The sequence below is a fragment of the Entelurus aequoreus genome, linkage group LG13 (assembly GCF_033978785.1).
Source record: "Entelurus aequoreus isolate RoL-2023_Sb linkage group LG13, RoL_Eaeq_v1.1, whole genome shotgun sequence".
Lineage (NCBI taxonomy): Eukaryota > Metazoa > Chordata > Actinopteri > Syngnathiformes > Syngnathidae > Entelurus > Entelurus aequoreus.
Genome location: NC_084743.1, coordinates 4,111,169 through 4,129,894, shown reverse-complemented (window position 1 = coordinate 4,129,894; position 18,726 = coordinate 4,111,169). Strand labels below are relative to the sequence as shown.

The 18,726-nt window shown below is 39.3% G+C and overlaps 1 protein-coding gene and 1 long non-coding RNA gene across 4 annotated transcripts in view; one reads left to right on the top strand and one right to left on the bottom strand.

Moving 5' to 3' along the window:
- The first annotated feature begins 5,111 nt into the window (after positions 1-5,111).
- LOC133663071 (uncharacterized) overlaps positions 5,112-18,726 on the top strand; it is a 26,628-nt gene continuing 13,013 nt past the window's right edge. The window contains exons 1-3 of one of the 3 annotated variants that reach the window (XR_009828229.1): positions 5,112-5,311; positions 8,564-8,680; positions 9,097-9,120. This is a non-coding gene — a long non-coding RNA (uncharacterized LOC133663071). Of the gene's footprint in view, positions 5,312-8,563; positions 8,681-9,092; positions 9,121-18,726 lie in introns of all 3 variants that reach the window. The other 2 variants (XR_009828227.1, XR_009828228.1) reach the window with 2 other exon arrangements.
- The window catches only part of fzd4 (frizzled class receptor 4), a 39,713-nt gene continuing 35,250 nt past the window's right edge, over positions 14,264-18,726 (bottom strand). Inside the window, exon 6 of the mRNA XM_062067261.1 lies at positions 14,264-18,697. Coding sequence (XP_061923245.1) covers positions 18,279-18,697 — 419 coding nt within the window. The 3' untranslated portion in view covers positions 14,264-18,278. The remainder of the gene's footprint in view (positions 18,698-18,726) is intronic.

Here is an 18,726-nt window from a genome sequence, read left to right as displayed (position 1 = left end):
TGAAATGATGTGGAGGGCCACAAAAAATGAGTTGGGGGTCCACATAATCTGATGTGGCGGGCCATATAAAATAATGTTGCGGGCCATATAAAATGACTTGGAGGGCCACGTAAAACGATGTGGCGTTCCACATGAAATGACGTGGAGGGCTACATAAAATGACGTTATATGGCGGACCACATAATCTGATGTGGCGGGCCTTATAAAATAATGTGGCGTACCACATAAAATAACTTGGATGGCCCCATTAAATTATGTGGCGTTCCACATGAAATGATGTGGAGGGCCACATAAAATGAGTTGGGGGGTCCACATAATATGATGTGGCGGGCCATTTAAAATAACGTGACGGGCCACCTATAATAATGTGGTGTTCCACATGAAATGATGTAGAGGGCCACATAAAATAATGTGGTGTACCATATAAAATGATATGGAGGGCCACATAAAATTCCGTGGCGGTCCACATTAAATGATTTGGCGGACCACATAATACGAAGTGGCGGGCCTTATAAAATAATGTGTCGTTCCACATTAAATTATTTGGCAGACTACATAAAATAATGTGCTAGGCCACATGAAATGATGTGGAAGGCCACATGAAATAATGTGGTGTACCACATAAAATGACTTGGAGGGCCACATAAAATTACGTGGCGGTCCACATTAAATGATTTGGCAGACTACATAAAATAATGTGGTAGGCCACATGAAATGATGTGGCGGACCACATAAAATGACGTGGAGCGCCACATTAAACTGAAGTGGCGGAACTACGTAAAATTATGTGGCGTTCCACATTAAAAATAATATGGTGGACCACATAAAATTATGTGGCAGACTGCATAAAATGATATGGCAGAACCACATAAAATGATGTGGCAGACATATAAAATGTTGTGGCTGGGCACATTAAATGGTATGGCGGACCACGTAAAATAATGTGGTAGGCCACGGTGAAAGATGTGGAGGGCTTCTTGAAATAAAATAGCGGTTTACATAAAAGAATGTGGTGAACCACATAAAATGACGTGGCCAATGACATAAATGATGTAGCAGGTCACTTAAAACGAAGTGACGGGCAATCAAAATGATGTGGCTGGCAAGATCGGGCCCCTGGGGCCTTGAGTTTGACACCTGTGCTATATTGGATTCTACACTTAGAAGGTAGTAAACCGTTTTTATGCTCCAACTGAAAATATTAGATTTGTAATTTGCAAAAATTAATTTCCCCCTCGTCAGCCCCGGAACCAATTAACAGCGATTAACGAGGGACTACTGTATATAACCTTTAATAGAATAAATGCCTAACTGTAGGTGCCTATTCAAATGAGATGAATAGCAATAATATCAGAGAGTGTGCATCATTAATAATTGCATGACAAACCTGCAATTAATACAAAAACAGATCAATAAAATTAAAAATAAATCAAATTATGCAAATTGTAGACTGTAATAAGTGTTAGTTAGTTGATATGTGTCCTGGGGTTGACTAGTGACCGGTCCACCCATAGACATCTTCTAAGGGTACGCAGCATGGAGCGCTACTGACTACTGGCGCTGACGAGACGCGGGTCGGCCATCTTGGAGTGGTGATCCGCTCCACTCAGTACAATTCATTTGGCAGGAGCAATGAACTGTCAGCGCATTTAATTCATCTTACCTCACTGAATACCACTGATTTTCACACGTTTTTCTGTCGTACATGTAGCTATGATAAAGGACAAATGTTTTATTATTCATAGTTTGCTTAACAGTAATAGAATATTCTGATATGCTATAAGTGACCAGACGTCCGAGATCAAAACTGGGAATATAATCCCAGAGAAGGGGGAAAAAAACGGTAAACTATTTTTAAGTTGAAGAAACATTATGATTAGGTTATATATACATGCGTATATCCTACATAAACAATATATGAATACATTATATATCTATATATCTTAGGGACCTATACACTGTATAAGAGTTTATTCTGTCCTGACACTTTGTATTGATATTTTATAGTACATTCTTCCCTGAAATGATCATGTTTACAGTGATTGTTTTACATGTATTTTTTATGTATGTCGCTTTGGATAAAAGCGTCTGCCAAACACTTCAACATAAACATATATAAACACCTGAAAGTCTTTATATCAGCTAAAACCACCAATCTGTTTCACTGGATTCAGAATAAAAACCATATTCTGTCTTACCCAACAATGTTAGTATTTGAATATTGTTACTTGAACACTTATTCCTGGTTACAATTATACTGTTAAGAAAGTATTGCCTTATACTTTGCCTAAAATGAGAATGCATCATAATTAGTGGCGGCTGGTGAATTTTGTTTGAAATTTAGACTTGTATAATACTGTATAGCCACTGTCCATCTGATTGTCTAGTTAGCTAACATATATTACTTATTATTCTTTTCACAAAATACAACCAATAGTACTTTAATGTTAAATCTTACTTGTGAAAAGTAATCCCCCGATTCCTATTTTCAACAGTCCGCTCATTTGAGCAGGAAAACACTGAACACCAGCCCAGCAACAAACAACTTGCACTGAGCCTAGTCTATAAAATCTGCTACACGAAACTACTTCCTTGACATAAATGACCGCCATAACCACAACACCAAGGGGAGCTCCACTAACCACGTTAAACCCAGATTCCAATCTAACAAAGGTCTTAACTCATTCTCCTTCTATGCCACATCAATATGGAATGCACTCCCAACAGGTGTAAAAGAAAGTGCATCTCTATCCTCCTTCAAAACCGCACTAAAACAACACCTCCAGGCAACTTCAACCCTTGACTAACACCTTCCCCCTTCCACATCCCACCTCCCCGGATTGTAAATAACCAAATGTAAATAATCAAATGTATTTCTAATGTATATACTTGTTCTTATGCTACCTGAACTCACTATGTTCTCTGCTCGCTGTACATATCCTACCAAGTCAGACCTACACTGTTTCAATGTCCATTTCTCTGATGATGCAATTGTTGATGACTGAAGTGCTGATATCAACCAAACCCTCCTCATTCCACCCCCCGGATGGTAAATAATGTAAATAATTCAATGTATATACTCTGATGATTAACTTGTGTGATGACTGTATTATGCTGACAGTATATATTTGTACCATGAATTGATTTACGTGGACCCCGACTTAAACAAGTTGAAAAACTTATTGGGGTGTTACCATTTAGTGGTCAATTGTACGGAATATGTACTGAACTGTGCAATCTGCTAATAAAGTTTCAACCAATCAATCAATCCAAAGCATCTTTGTTTTCTACCTGTCAACTGTCAGTTTAGGCCAGGGGTCACCAACCTTTTTGAAACCAAGAGCTACTTCTTGGGTAGTGATTAATGCGAAGGGCTACCAGTTTGATACACACTTAAACAAATTGCCAGAAATAGCCAATTTGCTCAATTTACCTTTAACTCTATGTTATTATTAATAATTAATGATATTTACACTTAATTGAACGGTTTAAAAGAGGAGAAAACACGAAAAAAATGACAATTAAATTTTGAAACATAGTTTATCTTCAATTTCGACTCTTTAAAATTCAAAATTCAACCGAAAAAAAGAAGAGAAAAACTAGCTAATTCGAATGTTTTTGAAAAAATTAAAAAAAGAATTTATGGAACATCATTAGTCATTTTTCTGATTAAGATTAATTTTAGAATTTGGATGACATGTTTTAAATAGGTTAAAATCCAATCTGCACTTTGTTAGAATATATAACAAATTGGACCAAGCTATATTTCTAACAAAGACAAATCATTATTTCTTCTAGATTTTCCAGAACAAAAATTTTAAAAGAAATTCAAAAGACTTTGAAATAAGATTTAAATTTTATTCTACAGATTTTCTAGATTTGCCAGAATAATTTTTTTGCATTTTAATCATGATAAGTTTGAAGAAATATTTCACAAATATTCTTCGTCGAAAAAACAGAAGCTAAAATGAAGAATTTAATTACAATTTATCTATTATTCTTTACAATAACATTTTTGTTTTACTTGAACATTGATTTAAATTGTCAGGAAATAAGAGGAAGGAATTTAAAAGGTAAAAAGGTATATGTGTTTAAAAATCCTAAAATCATTTTTAAGGTTGTATTTTTTCTCTAAAATTGTCTTTCTGAAAGTTATAAGAAGCAAAGTAAAAAAAATAATGAATTTATTTAAACAAGTGAAGACCAAGTCTTTAAAATATTTTCTTGGATTTTCAAATTCTATTTGAGTTTTGTCTCTCTTAGAATTAAAAATGTCGAGCACAGCGAGACCAGCTTGCCAGTAAATAAATCAAATAAAAAAAATAGAGGCAGCTCTCTGGTAAGTGCTGCTATTTGAGCTATTTTTAGAACAGGCCGGCGGGCTACTCATCTGGTCCTTACGGGCACCACGTTGGTGACCCCTGGTTTAGGCTGCTCGCTGGCTCCTCATCACCACTTCAAGATGGCGGCCGAATTTCTCGCGTCACAGCAGCCAATGCTGCGTCTACTAATAAAGATGTCTATGGGTCCACCTGTCAACCAAAGTCAGAATTGATTACGTGGACCCCGACTTAAACAAGTTGAAAAACGTATTCGGGTGTTACCATTTAGTAGTCAATTGTACGGAATATGTACTGAAATGTGCAATCTACTAATAAAAGTTTCAATCAATCAATCAATCAGCTGGGATAGGCTCCAGCACGCCTGGGATCCTAATGAACTGTACAGCAAACAAATGGATGGATAGAAACACCCAAGGTTGAATAATGTGATGTGTTATCTTTTACCTTTTTGATCGACATTGTGGGTGAATTCAGCGAGATCAAAAAGTCCAAATAGTCAACGTGTGTTGAGAGCGACACCATCCGTGATGACTGTAGAGCACCTGAGTAGAGAGTGACATCTAGCGGTGTAGTGGTGCAATTACACTGTGACGTCTTCACTTCCGCGGTAATTCGATCATTGCCTACGCGCGTGCGCAAAAGTGCATGTTTGTGTTAGCAAACCACGCCTCCCTCGTTGTCTGTCCCCTTTTTAGTTTTCTCTGCAGATTGTCGCCGTGGCTATTTCCGGCCTTACTTTGAAATCCCCGCCTCCACTTAAGGGTTCACTTCCGGTCACAGCATCTGGTCCTCGTTAGTTTTCGTGTGTTTAAAACTTCCATCCATCCATTTTATTTAATCCTTTAAATATTTACATTTATTTCACCTGCAATAAACGATTGCGCTTCATTAACTCGCTCTTCAGCTTCTGTTAAATGTCCCTTTTTGGCCGATTTGTGTTTATTGAGTGTGACTCATCATTATTAAGGGTAAGTCTGATTTAATGTATACGTATAAATAATCTTCATTTATATCTAAACATTCTGCTTTGTTGGTATTTTTGTTGTGTGTTGCCCAAATATCACCTTAAAACATACAAAAATGTGTTAAAAAATGTGCAATGTGGTATTATTGATGTTGATTTTTTAAGCTAACTGTTAGCTTGCTTAGCTTTGGTCAGAGATGGGAAGAGTAATAATAATAATAGATTTTATTTGTAAAAAGCACTTTCAATTGAGTAAACAATCTCAAAGTGCTACAGTGTATTACAAATAAATAAATAAATAATAAAAAAAGTTTTGTTTTTTAAAAAAAGAAGGGCTTTTAAGCCTTTTTTAAAAGCATCCACAGTCCGTGGTGCCCTCAGGTGGTCAGGGAGAGCGTTCCACAGACTGGGAGCGGCGGAGCAGAAAGCCCGGTCCCATTACTTTGGAGTTATATGACTCAAACAAAAGTAAAAATAGTCATCATAATAATTAGTAAAAGTAAGTATTTTGCGTTTTTGTTTTCCATCCATCCATCTTCAACCGCTTATCCGGAATCGGGTCGCGGGGACAGCAGCTCCAGCAAAGACCCCCAGACTTCCCTCTCCAGAGCAACATTTGCGACTTCCTCCTGGGGAATCCCGAAGCGTTCCCAGGCCAGAGAGGAGATGTAATCCCCCCATCTGGTCCTTGGCCTGCCGGGGGGCCTCCTCCCAGTGGGACGTGCAACGAGGACCTCCCTAGGGAGACGCTCGTGAGGCATCCGCACGAGATGCCCGAACCACCTAAGCTGGCTCCTTTCCAAGCGAAGGAGCAGCGGCTCTACTCCGAGTCTCTCTCGGGTGACTGCACTTCTCACCCTATCTCTAAGGGAGATGCCAGCCACCCTTCTGAGGAAACTCATTTCGGCCGCTTGTATCCGCGATCTTATTCTTTCGGTCATTACCCACACTTCATGACCATAGGTGAGAGTAGGAATGTAGATAGCTCGGTAGACCGAGAGCTTTGCCTTCTGGCTCAGCTCCCGTTTCGTCACAACAGTGCGGCAGAACAGGTTTTTGTTTTGTTTTACTAAAGTACTGAGTAACTCGTGAGTAACCTGATTTATGAAGTAATTATTTCGTAATGGTACTTGATGACAAACAGTGAGGTATTCGGAATTTCACCCGGCATTACAGTATGTAAAGACAACTTGTTTATTTCTTGTGTATTTATATTACAGCATACTTGACAACAGAGAGAAAGATAAATAAATAACAATAAATAAATAAATAAAATAACTTTTGACTTAATGAATTGATTAACGTAGACCCCGACTTAAACAAGTTGAAAAACGTATTCCCCGTTTACAAGGCAGCTAGAGCGATTCGGACCGAGAAAGCGACGATTACCCCATTAATTTGAGCGAGGATGAAAGATTCGTGGATGAAGAACGTTAGAGTGAAGGACTAGAATGCAGTGCAAGACATTTCTTTTTTCGCTCTGACCGTAACTTAGGTACAAGCTGGCTCATTGGATTCCAAACTCTCTCCTTTTTCTATTGTGGATCACGGATTTGTATTTTAAACCACCTCGGATACTATATCCTCTTGAAAATGAGAGTCGAGAACGCAAAATGGACATTCACAGTGACTTTTATCTCCACGACAATACATCTGCGAAACACTTTAGCTACGAGCTAACGTGATAGCATCGTGCTTAACTGCATATAGAAACAAAAGAAATAAACCCCTGACTGGAAAGATAGATAGAAAATCAACAATACTATTAAACCGTGGACATGTAACTACACGGTTAATGCTTTCCAGCCTGGCGAAGGTTAACAATGCTGTTGCTAACGACGCCATTGAAGCTAACTTAGCAACCGGACCTCACAGAGCTATGCTAAAAACATTAGCTATCCACCTACGCCAGCCAGCCCTCATCTGCTCATCAACACCCGTGCTCACCTGCGTTCCAGCGATCGACGGTGCGACGAAGGACTTCACCCGATCACAGATGCGGTCGGCGGCCTGGACACGGAGGAAGTTAAGGTGAGTTCGGTGGCTAGCGCGTCTGCTATCCATCTCTCAGTCCTCCTGGTTGTGTTGCCGCTAATACACCGATCCCACCTACAACTTTCTTCTTTGCAGTCTTCATTGTTCATTAAACAAATTGCAAAAGATTCACCAACACAGATGTCCAGAATACTGTGGAAGTTTGAGATGAAAACAGAGTTTTTTGTATAGGATTCAATGTGTCCGCATACTTCCGTTTCAACGATTGACGTCACTCGCATACGTCATCATACATAGACATTTTCAACCGGAAGTTTAGCGGGAAATTTAAAATTGCACTTTATAAGTTAATCCGGTCGTATTTCATCATTGATATATAAACTATCAGACTGTGTGGTCGGTAGTAGTGGGTTTCAGTAGGCCTTTAAATGTATTGAAGTAAATGTAGGGCGTTTCCTGGGACTGAGGCTGCTATGTTGTTAGCATCTATACTCCTGTTGGCTAACTCTCACCCTAAAATTCTGTCAAGGGACTTAAAAACTGCAAAGTACCGTATTTTTCGGACTATAATTCGCAGTTTTTTTCATAGTTTGGCCGGGGGTGCGACTTATACTCAGGAGCGACTTATGTGTGAAATTATTAACACATTACCGTGAAATATCAAATAATATTATTTAGCTCATTCACGTAAGAGACTAGACGTATAAGATTTAATGGGATTTAGCGATTAGGAGTGACAGATTGTTTGGTAAACGTATAGCATGTTCTATATGTTATAGTTAATTGAATGACTCTTACCATAATATGTTACGTTAACATACCAGGCACGTTCTCAGTTGTTATTTATGCCTCATATAACGTACACTTATTCAGCCTGTTGTTCACTATTCTTTATTTATTTTAAATTGCCTTTCAAATGTCTATTCTTGGTGTTGGCTTTTATCAAATACATTTCCCCCAAAAATGCGACTTATACTCCAGTGCGACTTATATATGTTTTTTTCCTTCTTTATTATGCATTTTCGGCCAGTACGACTTATACTCCGGAGCGACTTATACTCCGAAAAATACGGTAGCAGTGTTGCTGCAGTTTTATTAGCCGCAGCATAGATATTAAAATTACGATACAAACAGTAGTTGTATTCTATGATAGACATTTTTATGGTTTACGACAATATATATTATTACACATCACTATTAAAACTTTGGAAAGTTAGCGCTTGGGCTAATATGCAATTTTTTTCTTTCTTTGTCTCAAAAGAATCGGAAGTTGCGAAGCAAGGTTGGTTGCATGAACAAAGGCACTCGCTCTCTGGTAACCGAGCGACGCAGGACGTGATCACTGATCAGTGGGAGTGGCACGCTAACAGCCAATCAGGTGACGGTATCAACTATCAGGTTTGGTTGATTCTTTGCATGGAGTGAGAAGAGAAAGTCGTAATGAAGAAATTGTGGATAACAGAGAAAAAGTCACTTTTTAAAATTTTTTTCAAAGGGGCCGTAGTCAGACCAATGTGGTCTGTAAATGATGCAAGGCAAGTGTGCTAATACCACACCACCTTAGCTCACCCTTTAGAGCACAGCTGTAACTTCCTGCCACTAAACCTGCAGAAAACCGTTCTTCTCAGGTTTCTCTGTTTACTTTTTCACACTTTGCACTGTTTTCTTACACTTTATGAAGCATTTCTTACATATTCCTTAATTTTAAGAGCTTATTGTTAAGTGTTCAATGTGATTTGACTATTTAGTTTTCCATGCTTGCGTTGACATTTTCTTTCCCTTTTGTCTAGATAGCTGAAGCCATAACATCAGAGGAAGGTAACATTTTAAGTTAATGTAACGAAGTAGATGTAGCGCGTTACTTACTACCAGGCCCGGCCCTAACCAATCTGGCGCCCTAGGCAAGATTTTAGGTGGCGCCCCCCCACATCGGCAGTGGAGTGTATATACTCACAAGAATCCGAATAGCTTTGTCTTTGACCTTTTTTTTACTTAAAGAAAGCAAATTAACAATCAGAATAGTTAACAAGATAAAAAAAAAATGGACAAATAAATGAATATAAAAAATGAATATATGAAATACAATATTTTTTACATACATAAACACAAAATAAAACGTGTCAACAAGTTGCATAAAATAAATTAAAAATACAATATAAATAAGGCACTGCACAAAACAAGATATCAAACCAGTATGACTTTAACAACTATATTACAAAAAAAGGGGATCCTACAGAGTTCTCTATTTGTGCTTTTTAATATTGCATTAACTAGAATGACTTACAAATTACTGTACACCAGGGAGTACTGTAATTACCTAACGTTACATTATTATTTTCCATAACAATTTAGCCCCCTCCACAATATTAACCCGACGTTAAAACAGAACTAGCTGTTTATTGATTAGCAATTGCCGAATCATGTAACATTAGCTTAATGCTAAAAAGCCAGGTTACTATCACATTCTGTAACAGACAAATAATTTCATGTAGGCTAACGTTACCTCCCTGCTACCTCTGTCTTTTTCTCGTTTGTCCTCTTCTTTTCTCTTTTTTTCTTCCCTGGGCACCTGACAGTTTTGGCCGTTTTGACATCTTGTGTTGATTTTTTTATGTGGTGACGTCCAAAAAGAGTCATGATACGGGAAGGGAGGGGGCGCACCGTACCGGGGGCGTAATGTTGTAACAAATAATATTTCTATTAAATAGGCTTTACTTTGCATTTTAATTAACGTGGGATTATTTTATGTATTTAGAAATAATAGTACCAACTTTTTTTTTTCTTTTTTTTTTCCCCTCCAACATTTGTGGCACTGGCGTGGCGCCCCCTGATGGACAGCGCCCTTTGCATTTGCCTATACGGCCTATGCCACGGGCCGGCCCTGCTTACTACCCACTTCTGGCTTAGGTGCTACCTGTAAAACCACCATTTATGGTTTGAATGTAAGACAAATAATTTCGTAATAAAACTCATAGCAGTAACTTTTTTTTTTGTACTAATTTAAATGGCGTGTGGTTGCAAGCCAAATTGTGAACATGCTTGTTTTGCACGGTGGTGGTGTGTAAGAGTGGAACCACATCTGGAAACAATGGAGCAGTAGATGCTGTCACTTTTCTCTTACCTCAGGCTTTTGAGGGAGCTCTTAAACAAACACTCATTCACTCACAGTAAATTGCAGGAAGGCAACTCGAGCCGCAGACCCAGATATTTGCAATCCCTTGCCAACACACACACTCACACATTACTACTCAGGTAGGCAAGTGATTTTATTGCTGGGTTGCCCTCACAACTAACCTGCAGTGCCATCTTGTCACCATTAATTGCTTATTAATTGATACTGAAAAATGAAAGCTGAGTGACAAAAGTGGAAGGTTGGAAGCTGCTATCTCCTCATCAGTCAAGAGGTGGCAGCATTGTTTCAAATGTTACAGGAATGGCAGTGCTTTTTACAAATGTAATGTATGCCCTTTCAGCCAAGTGTGCTTTAGAATAGAATAGAAAGTACTTTATTGATCCCTGGGGATAATTCAGCACCACAGTTCACTCACAATAGACAATAATAATAATAATACATAATAGAATATACTGTATATATAATATATGAATAATATAAATATATTCTACATTTAAGTGCAGTCAAGAAGGAACATATGCATTATACAGTCTGATGGACCTCCTGTGTCGTTCCGTGTTGCATTTTGGGAGTCTGAGCCTTCCACTGAACGTGCTCATTCTCTTTGCAAGGTCCTAGTGTAGTGGGTGGGAGGTGTTGTCCATAATGGCTAGGAGTTTTGCTAGACTTCTCCTCTCTGACACCACCGCCAGAGAGTCTAGCTCCACCCCCACCACGTTACTGGCCTTCTTTACCAGCTTGTCCAGTCTGTTTGCGTCCCTCGCTCTCAGCCCGCTGCCACGGCGTACAAGAAGGCGACCGCCACCACCGACTCATAGAACATCTTTGTACAGACGTTGAAGGATGCAGGTGGATGCCCCCTTGATGTCCTGGGTTATTGATTACTTGACTGACAGACCACAGTACGTGCGACTGCAGGACTGTGTGTCTGACAGGCTGGTCAGCAACACCAAGGCCCCGCAGGGCACAGTCCTCTCCCCCTTTCTCTTCACTATCTACACCACCCATTTCCACTATCAGTCACAGTCCTGCCACCTTCAGAAGTTTTCTGATGACTCTGCAATAGTGGGGTGTATTGAGGATGGTGATGATGAGGAATACGGGGCACTGGTGGAGGACTTTGTCACATGGTGTGGAAAAAACCACATCCAGCTCAATGTGACGAAGACCAAGGAGCTGGTTGTGGACCTGGGAAAGAGGAGGAGTACTCCGGCGACCCCTGTTTCCATCAGGGGGGTCGATTTGGACATGGTTGAGGATTATAAATACCTCGGTGTACACATGGACAACAAGCTGAATGGGTCAAAACACGCTGAGGCACTCTACAAGAAGGGACAGAGCCACCTCTACTTCCTCAGGAGGCTAGGATCCTAGTAGTAGTAGTTTGGACATGGATTATCAGGTCATGATTATTGAAAGGGCTCTTGAAATCTTGCTCAAAATTAAAACATTTTAAAGGAAAAAAATAGAACAGGAACTATGCTGACTATTCTGTTGTGGCATTACAAAATAATGCGTGGTTGCTCTTAAAACACGTCTTTAATCTTGCGTTTGTCAGCATAGCGCTGAACAGGAAGTAGTCTGGCACCGCACATGCGCATCCCCAAACATCCTTTCCACTGATGTAATAGTAAACTTGTGCATTTGTAGAAGATGTATCGGCAACTATAAATAGTTGACATATCAATGACTGTGCAAATGCGCATGTTTTCTTCAGGCAGTCGTCTTCTTAAATCTCATTAGAACCAAAAGCAAACAAAAGTTACTGCATCATCAACCTTGCTCAATACAGATTTATCAATGAATATGACTTTTATCCATAGTCCACCATTTCTTCTCTTTAGCCCATTGGAACCTTGTTCTTTGTCTTTCCGTGTTAATGACGGCTTTCTTTCAGCATTTTTGTATTTAAATCTCCTATAGACACTTCTTTACAGTTGGCTAACAAACCCTTACTCCAGTTTTGTTTGGCTGTGCATTTTCTCTTTTCAAGAAATATTGCTTGAAGTTTTGATGTTGTCCTCGGTCTACCAGTATGCCTGCCTTTCACAACCTTGCCATGTTGTTTATACTTGCTCCACATTTTACATTTTACTGTGAACAATCAACATCTTTTGCAACATTTTACCTTCTAGAACAACTTCAATATTCCTCTCCTATGTTTCAATTGACATATTTGGTGTCGGAGCCACGATTCATGTCAATCCACCTGCTGCAACAGCTCTCTAAGGTGTGAAAAATCATTTTTAATGGCAGACTAATGAACAGACTTAATCTGATGCGGGTGTTAGTTTTGGAAGTAAACTTTTACAGCGTTATTCCATCATTTATTTTCAGCGAGCATAATCTAAAAATGAAACTGTTACTGACTACCATAGTTTGTATTGTGGATTTATTTGAGTGTTTCTTAAAGCCAGAAAGTTGCTTTGATATGACTTTAGTTTTGTGTCATGTCCGTTACCTGCTTTTATTGTACAAAATCAAACAACTAAATGAACATCCTGCAAGTCTGATGATTCCATCATTTGCTCCAGGAGTTGTTTATGTCTATATTTTTCACAATTACTAATTATTGAATAAAAATTGCTCGTTGGTCCGAGGAATTTGTCTGTCTGCTTCTCAGGTTGACCAGTGAGTGAGTGAGTGTTTGCACACAAAAACAGCCCAAAAGAAGCAACCAACAGTTTGCAGTCATGTTGTTATAATTAGCTAATAACTAAGCTAACAAAGCTAATGCGTCATTTCGTGCTAAAAGCTGCAAAAGAGCGGTAAATAAAGCTTACAACTAGTGCTGTGCCATATGGAAAAAAAAAAATCCTGTTTCCATATTCATTTTATATCCCGATAATATATAGCATGATGTAGTATTTTATTTTTCTTAAAATTAGTGTGCACACATACAATTAATGCCAATTTCACTTACCTTTCTCCTTTAATTTATAAAAAAAGACTAAACAAAAAAAAACAGCAAAATATTGTTACTATCAGATCTTGTTACAAAGTCATGTTATGACTTTAATCAGTAGTTTCTTGGTGTCTCCGGGACTGCTTGTCACAGACGGTGCTTTTGGACAACAACTCGTTTGGTGTTTTTCTTTTCCTCACTTTGTGGTTTTGATGTAACTATCGTATTTTGTTACATTTCAGCACTCTGTACTGTTCTTTATGTAGACGTGTTCAAGTCGCTAGTAACGACTTGTTGGCGACATGTTTTGTAGAGTAAGATTGTTTAGTGGTTTTTCATTTTATTTTATTTTCTAATCCAATCCTCTTCTCTCTGTTTGGCACCAGTCTAATTTGGGTTTTGTTGGTTTAGCTTCCATTATACTATCCATGTCTGCAAGTTGCAGACGGCTAGGTTTTTAGAATCCATACTCCTGCTGGCTAACTCTCGTCCTAGCGGTGCAAAGTAGTAATCTAGCTGCGGTTGTTCAAAATTACGATATAAACAAGAGTTATATAAATTTCTTACCTTTGCACTTTCATTTTAAGAGCTTATTGGTAAGTGTTCAGTGGGATTTTGCATTGTTTGAGTGTTTTCCATGTTTGTGTTGACATTTCCTTTTTGCCTTGATAGCTGAGGGATTATAATCAAAGGTTACATTTCAAATCCAATATATTTACATTTCATATATTTTTCTTCTTGTCCTTATTTTCCATAGGTCATAAAACATATAACTATCGATATTGACCAGTGATAGTTTTCAGATATCTCGCCTAGCACTAGTAAAGGTTGCAAAGAGTCCCTTTAATTGCATGCAAGCTACACCCATACACACACAAACACTTCAATAATAAATATGCATCATGACAAGTTGGTAACCAACAATTTTTTAATTTGTCTTCTGATACAAAAGTGTATTTTAAATAACACGTTCCTTAAAAATTCAGTCACTTTTTACAAGGATAAATTAGAATTTTTCCTATGATACACTCAAGACATTTGATATCTTCGAGGAAAAGATCAGCACTGGTGAACTAACCCCAACATCGAGTCATATCTGGGCATCTCGACAACATTTACATATCTTCTATCACATCTTTTGTGGCCCGGGTCTAACTCTGATAATGCTTAAAATGTCACGGGAAGCAAAAGTGCGGTCATACGGGATGCGGGCGCCAACATTCTGAGAAAAGGGAAACTGCATTAGCTCAGACGGATGGTGGTCAGAGCTTAACCTAATTCACTTTAGCTCAATGTAATGTTTGTTTGACTTTGGAAATGTCATCAGGGCGCCAAGGTATGCCGCTTGCAGAACCCCCGGGCTTCTCAGGTTGACCGGAATATTTAGAAATAGTCTCATTTCCCTCGTAAGGCTGAGACGCAACCCAAGCCTGTAAGACGATACCTCACCCACTTCCATGCATTTACCTAAAAATACATTTGACAGGCACTATCTGGTTTCACATGACACAGTGAAAATGCATTTGAGGACCCCACAGGTATCACTCTCGCTTGCCACAGAGCTAATGTGACACACGGTACAATTACTATACATTCAAAGACTCACTGAAACGCAAGCACTTTGGAGATTGTCAGGCAAACACACCAAGCATGTACACATTTGGTAAATATCGCGCTAAGACGTGGAGAGTAACATGAAATTGTTTGGTGTTCAGATCTAAAAGTGTTTCTTGCTGTATAATGAATAATGACACACTATGTTTCAGTATTTGCTTTATGAAACTTGGATTATTCACATGGCACCTAACTAGGGGTGGAACGGCTCACAAAATCCACGGTTTGGATCTTTTATTTCAGTTTTGGGTTCTGTTCACTTTGGTATCATTTGTGGTTCTTACAAAATGACTCCTAAAGCTCTGACCCTTGAATTTACTGCAGAAATCCCTACATTTGTTGATACAATACCACATTGGAAAATTTCTGCCAGTATTTTAAGTCATAGCATAAAAATGGAACATAATAATATAGCAATGTCGGCTTTAAGTTGACCTGCTTTAAAGCAGTGGTTCTTAACCGTAGTTGAGCCTCCGAGAGGGCTGCCAAAAATGTTTTTCTCAGGGGCTCAGTTGTAATACTCTTTTCCACCACTTATCAAACAGAATAAGTTTGGAGTTAAAGTCATAGAAGTTTCTTAAGCACAAAAAGTATGACTGAAGTATTTAAGCTGTATTTTCATTTGCACTTTAATTTTTTTCACAGTTTATTTAAACTATAATTTATTAGAATTTATTCCAGCCCTTTTTGTTTTTCATCAGTTTTTACGAGTCCCTTTTGCAGTATATTTGGTTAGTATTTATTTTTGTAATCGGCCTGATCTCAGCCTTGATAATAATCTTTATGATCAACACATGCTTTCATATCATTTGACAAGGTGTATCCTGTTAAACTGTAGGTAGGTTAGATATACTTATTTAATACGATTATAATCAAGAGTAAGATTACTGATTCGGTGATATTAAATCAGTCGTAGTCGTACGTTCAGCAGCCGTTACACATCTCGTGAAAATCTGGGGTTAGAAGCTGTCAAGTTAGCAATGAAGATGTTTAAGATGCTAAAACCCCTGGCATGGCCTGTCAACAACAGCCAGCTATCTAGCATTAGCATTAGCACAATGTTTTTCTGGGTTTTTAACTCGGCTTTTGGGCAAGTGGTTATACAAGTTTAACAAACAGAAGAAATTAGTAAGAAATGAGTTTTGTAGTTATTTTTGCACACTTCCTTGGCGTCCGGCTAAAATACTGACGTGGCTTCATGGAGGTAAGTAAAAAGTTTGGTGTTTGAGGAGGTTCACACGTTTACGTAAACACAATTTCCCAGACAAATGTTCCTTCTGACGTTCGCATGACATACAGTTCCACGTTTAATAGTAGATTCAGTTTTTATTGTCCAATTCTGTGATCCCATCCGTCATTCCGTTAACGCAGAAATCATAGCCCCCTTAGCTCTAAACTGATTAGAACAAAGAAAAAATGTGATCCGAACACGTGCTCTAAACCAATTCAATTGAACGGTTCAGATTTTTTTCCATAAACCGTTCCATCCCGACACTGAAAGGTCAAGATTCTTACATATCCTCCTGGGATCATAAGGATATCGAGGTTATTGATATGTGCTAAATTGTCCTGGTTCCACTTCTTCAGAGTGAAGGGAATATTTGTGTGTCTGCAATGTAGTATTGGACGTTGAGTCTCTTGGCAAGTGATTGTCTAATAACATCGGATTCCATCATGTTTAGAAAAGCCAGATTTAATTTCCTGGACTGCATAGTAACTCATAACCATATACTGTCTATGGTTTCCACGGAGGCAGCACACATTGCTGACAAGAAGCCGGGCTTCTTAAAGATAATCATCCTACTTGCAAGTACAGTACGTAAAAGACAGGATATTCTCATTGGTTTCTACTACTGTTGTTACCTCCACCAGGGGCTTATGTAATGACTGGGGTTTGTATATTTGGCAGCTAGTTAGCAACATAACTCAAAAAGCTATGGGCGGCTTTTCATGAAACTTTCTGAAATGTCAAGTGTTTAGATTTTGGGGGTGATCTGGGTCAGCTTTACTACGTGAGGTTTGCGTTATAAGCCCCTGCATATTTGTGTGTGTGTATGCTATCCCCACCTCCACCCACAGAGACATGGAGTGGATGACCAATAATAAGTTCCACTTGGTTTACTTTCATTCCGCTAGAAATAACTCAAGTCGTGAGCGTTTTTACTGAACTTTCAGGAAATGAATGGGACAAGAAGCAAGCTGTCTGGATGTTTTAAAGGATCATTTACTATTGTGAGCTAAAGGCCAGGTGCATGTCTCGAGTGTGTAAATACGAACACTACTACCGATCTTCATAGAAGTCCGAGAGAGAAATAGATGATACGGTATTATCAGATGCTACCTGGTGGTTGTTTGAGCACACGGCAAAATGACTAATGCTAATCACCAGCATGGATATGCCATATCCAATGTAAATTAGCATAGAGCTAGTTTGGAACTTGAAGTCTTAATTTTGAGCACTTTCTATCAGGCATGCTTGCTTCGTTGGAATGAGGCTAAAACACAAACATTATCTCCTGTTCCAACTTACACTCTCTTACACGTAAAGCAGTCTCGGATATACTCATTCCAACCAGATGGTGGCATCATTGCATCAAAAAGCACATTTCTGTGCTGTTCAGTCATTTCATGAATCTGTCAGCTGCTTTAATTGATGCTGCAACCACAAAACCATTCTTTCTAATAGTTATTTATTACAGCCTGAAGATGGTTTCCCTACATTTTTTTAGAATGGAAATCTGCAAGAAAGTGTGGGTGTGTTATTTTTAAACTGCTGAAACGTAAACAAGTGTGAACAATCAAGGCCATTTTAACGCAGGGTTGGTTAGTTTTGGTCAGGTGTGTCATCGTACTTTGGAATTCCCATTCTGTTTTTATATGGAAGGCCACGAGGAACTTTGGAAAAAGCTCAGCCTGTATCTGAATACCATCTGGACAAGGACTTAATGGCCCTCACAGGCCGTTAAGGTAGAGAAGAGACTTATTGTACGCGGCAGGTTAGGAGAAGAGTAAGCCAGAGGTAGACGTGGCACAACACAGCTTATTTTGTCATCTCGACTTCACGTTCATGCTGCAATGTCTCTCGCCCTTCTTCCTTCGTCCTCGGTGCGGTAAAATGCCCAACCGAGGTCAAGGGGCTACTGCGGCTACTAGTGTTTGAAGGTCCACCCACAAATGCCAGCCACTGTTGGAGACGTCGAGCTCGTGGCCTCGTAAACATTTTACAGTGCCTTTCACATCCAGTGGTTTGTTACATCCGCCTTTTTGTCGGGGTGAACTTCTGTGAGACAAAGAACCAAGTCCGGTCTCGTCCGTTCTTTCTCCTCACACCACTGTCTCGTTGCCCGTCCCCGGTTTAATCCAACCTTTGCCCGGTCCTCTCTTGCCGCCTCGACCCGCCCTGCTGTCCTTGAGGAGGCGGACGGAGCAGCGTTGCCACGTGTGGAGGGTCTTGGCTGACCAGATCCACATGCCCGAGGTGATGCCCACCAGCAGGGACATGAAGATTCGAAGCATCTCTGATGCGACGTACGAGTCTTGCGTGGAGGCCTTCAATTCCCCCCAGTTGGAAAGCTGGTAGAGGTAGCAGCCAATCACCGTGGAGGCTGGAACGGTGTAGAGCACGGAAAACACTCCGATTTTCACCATTAAACGCTCCAGCTTGTCTGTCTTGGCGCCGTCCTTTTGCAAATTGGAGCGAATCTTGAAAAGCGCTACGAGGCCAGCACAGATAAACAGAGTCCCTGCAAAATAGAACACATTTAATCATTAT